The sequence below is a fragment of the Octopus bimaculoides genome, chromosome 16, assembly GCF_001194135.2.
Source record: "Octopus bimaculoides isolate UCB-OBI-ISO-001 chromosome 16, ASM119413v2, whole genome shotgun sequence".
Taxonomy (NCBI): domain Eukaryota; kingdom Metazoa; phylum Mollusca; class Cephalopoda; order Octopoda; family Octopodidae; genus Octopus; species Octopus bimaculoides.
In genome coordinates, this window is record NC_068996.1 from 28,009,406 (window position 1) to 28,012,833 (window position 3,428).

The 3,428-nt window shown below is 38.6% G+C and overlaps 1 protein-coding gene across 1 annotated transcript in view; it reads right to left on the reverse strand.

The window, feature by feature from the left end:
• LOC106879488 (proton channel OtopLc) overlaps window positions 1-3,428 on the reverse strand; it is a 299,778-nt gene that overhangs the window by 16,937 nt on the left and 279,413 nt on the right. Inside the window, exon 6 of the mRNA XM_052973478.1 lies at window positions 1,344-1,504. Coding sequence (XP_052829438.1) covers window positions 1,344-1,504 — 161 coding nt within the window. The remainder of the gene's footprint in view (window positions 1-1,343; window positions 1,505-3,428) is intronic.

Below are 3,428 nucleotides of genomic sequence, written 5' to 3' on the forward strand. Positions count from 1 at the left end.
ACATACATATAGTAATTAGATGAAGATAGTTATGGCCGGTCTATGGGGTTACCCAGGGTTTCACATACATAAAGGGCTTAGCATTAAAGCGTCTCTTCAGACCCTAATGGCCGGTGGCCTATAATCTTTCTTCAAAGTGTAGAGGGAAAAGAAGGGTTAAGTGCAAGGGATTGTCTACTTTAGACCGCTACCTGTAATTGAACCGGTCGGCTTGTGGATCCCAAGACTACAGTAATCTCCTGAAGTGTAAGCGGGGTCCGAAGACTTCCGTTCTGGAACTTAAGATTTTCCCCGGGTCAAGGGAGTTCATTAATATTCGCGCCCGTTCAGCTATGCGCAGCTTGCTCCCGTTTCTAGGATCTTCCATGAGATTACGTGTGGAGTCCCTTCGTTCTTCAGGCGCCACATATAGCTTAGCAAAGCCATGGCGTATCGTCTCTCCGGGATCCTTTGACCAGCCATGTGTGGCACCTGAAGGATGAAGGGACAACGATCTCAGAGTTCAACTGGTACTTATTTTATCGATTCAGAAAGGATAAAAGGCAAAGTGGAATTTGAATCCAGGACGCAAAGATGGACGAAATGTCACTAAGCATTTTACCCGGTGTGCTAACGACTGTCAGTTCGCCGCATTATAGTATGAAGTATATCAACGCGCGCACAGACTCGCATATGTACACACGCGTGCACACATACATCACATAAACATATACATATATAACGTAGATTTCCTGCTCCCTACGTTCCAACAGTTTAAAAATTATTTAAAATTTAAATGTTGTTTCTCCTGCTATTTTCTTCTGACCAGAACCAGTTATTTAGATGACTATTCATGTAATTTACCAGTTTGTTTATGTACGCATGTATGTTAAGTATATAGGTATGTGCATATATGTATGTGTGTCTTTCTATGTGTATATATATATGTCTGTCTGTCTGTAAGTATGCATGTATGTATAACGTAAAATTATAAACAGTTGAAAAACCCTACAGAAGATGAATAAAGTACGTGGAATGCGGTATTAGCTTAACGCTTCAAACGATCATTTAAAATTACTATGAAATGTCATGTTTAGGACACCAGTACCTCTTCAGAGTAAAGTAAGCACTGACATAGATACAGTGAACCAATAAGTTTTTATTATATAGATCACATCTAAATTGCGGAGAAACAAATTATCCGAATGACTTGTTTCAAGTGAAGAATGGCAAGGGGAGACAATTTCAATATAGATTAATTAAATAGTTAAAAACACTATGCAGTAGACAGTAAATGGCGATAGTCTGACAAAACCATCTTATTATACCTCTTATTTCTGTTCGTTTTGGTGATTGTTTCTTACCTTGTGGTTTTTGAACACGAAGAAGGTTTGCACAAAAACGAATAGCAAGTGCATAACGTAAACAAGAGGGAATATCGGGCTCTCACAGGTGGCGGTTGCCTCTGTCTCAAAGTAAGTTGCAATATGGAAACCATCTAGGGCGACACTTCCAAGACTGAATGCTGCAAAAGAAAGAGAAGAAAAAGAAATAATCAAATGAAGGAAAATTATAAATATGCAAGAATATATGTAATCTATAGGCAACACGTACAGTTGTCACTAAAGTGACGGAAGGTGCTAGTAACTGTACTTGATGCTTATCGGTTCTGAATTGCAAATAACCACCTTAATAATTTATAATTCTCAAGAATATATGTGTATGTGTGTGTATGTGTGTGTACGTGTATATATACATACATGCTTACATATATATAAATATATATAATATATATATATATATATATATAATATATGTAGACGACCGTGCGAACCAAAGGAGAAATGGTGACGAATGGAAACAGGCTCCTTTTAACGCGTCGCACGGTCGACACAAAAATATATGATAATATGTTATAATACTATAACATAAGTGAACTAGTAAATGCCAGTAAGGAAAAGAGGTTGACTCAACCGATAAAGATGTATAACAGTAAGATTTATTAGAGCATTAAATTGTATGTCTGTGTGTGTGTGAATGCGACATAATAAAACACAATATAAGACAGGCCGTCATGTAAACAAAGAGTGTGTATACAAATATATGTATGTGAATGCAAGAGATACAGAGTATAGATAAGAGTCTGTAACATGGATAAGAAAATATCAGTTCTCAGTTAAGGTACACAGTAGATTTGAAAGTCTGTATATAAGAGGTTGAGGCGTTGAGGCAGAGCTAAGTCACATGTCGTGCAGTTGAGGCTTCTATGCCGGGCCGGGCTACTTGATACAGATGGTCTTTTGAGTTCTGGCTGTTATTTCGTGGTGAACAATTCATACAAACAGGGTTGAGAAGCTACGGTTGCTGTTGGTAGCTTGTGTACGTAATGTGTTGACGCTGGGGACGAAGCTTGTAGTAAACAGTTGAACGATGGTGTTGATGTCGTCGCTGGAAACTGGCTGGTTGGTGTTACGTGTGGTCAACGACCAGATCTTAGAAGATCTGAAGCCGCGACAAACTGGCGCGTATAAAGCAGGCTATTTATAGGTACAGATAGACTCCAGAAAGCATCAGAAAAACACTCTCTCACGTGACCTTATTAGATGGCCACGATTGGTCGGTTTGCACCCTGGCGCGAACAGGACTGGAAACAATTGCCGCGCAAATAAGAGTCAGTCAGGTGATGGACAACAGCCGAGTCCAAGGCGGGAAAGAGATGTTACCTGCTACGTTCGCATTTGTAAATAAATAACCGTGAGAGAGGTGGTTTCACTACATATATATATATATAGATATTGTTGACACCCTTATGTATATATATCATGTATACACATACCTACATACATACATACATACACACACACACACACACATACATACATACATACATACATACATACATACATGCATATATATACATATATACATACATGCATACATACGCATACACACATTCATGTACAAGGTGGGCCAAAAGTTACGCGTCAAAACATTTGACATTTTATTCATATTACGTTATTATTACTATTATTATTCCTTCGTAACACAGTGTAGGTAAAAATGCACCGAAATATTTAGTCATCTGTTAAATCACAACAAGGACCTTAGACAGATACTTTCCTTAAGGTGTGTGCTGTGCCCAATAAGATCGCCTTTTGCAAGACATCAATTTGGCATGGGATTTCCAGTTGCCTTTAAGAAGTCTTGAAGTTTCAATGGGATTGAGCCCAACGCTCCGATCACCACTGGTATCGCTTTTACATTATCCTCTCGCATTCCATACAGTCTTGCCATTTCCGCTTTCAATTCGGAGTACTTGGTGATTTTTTCAACCTCTTTACTCACAACATTCGTCATTTGGTATGGCTCCATCAATGATCTAACAGTATTTGTCTCTCTTATTCAATATGACAATATCCAGCGACGGTATTCGATTACACGATCCGTCT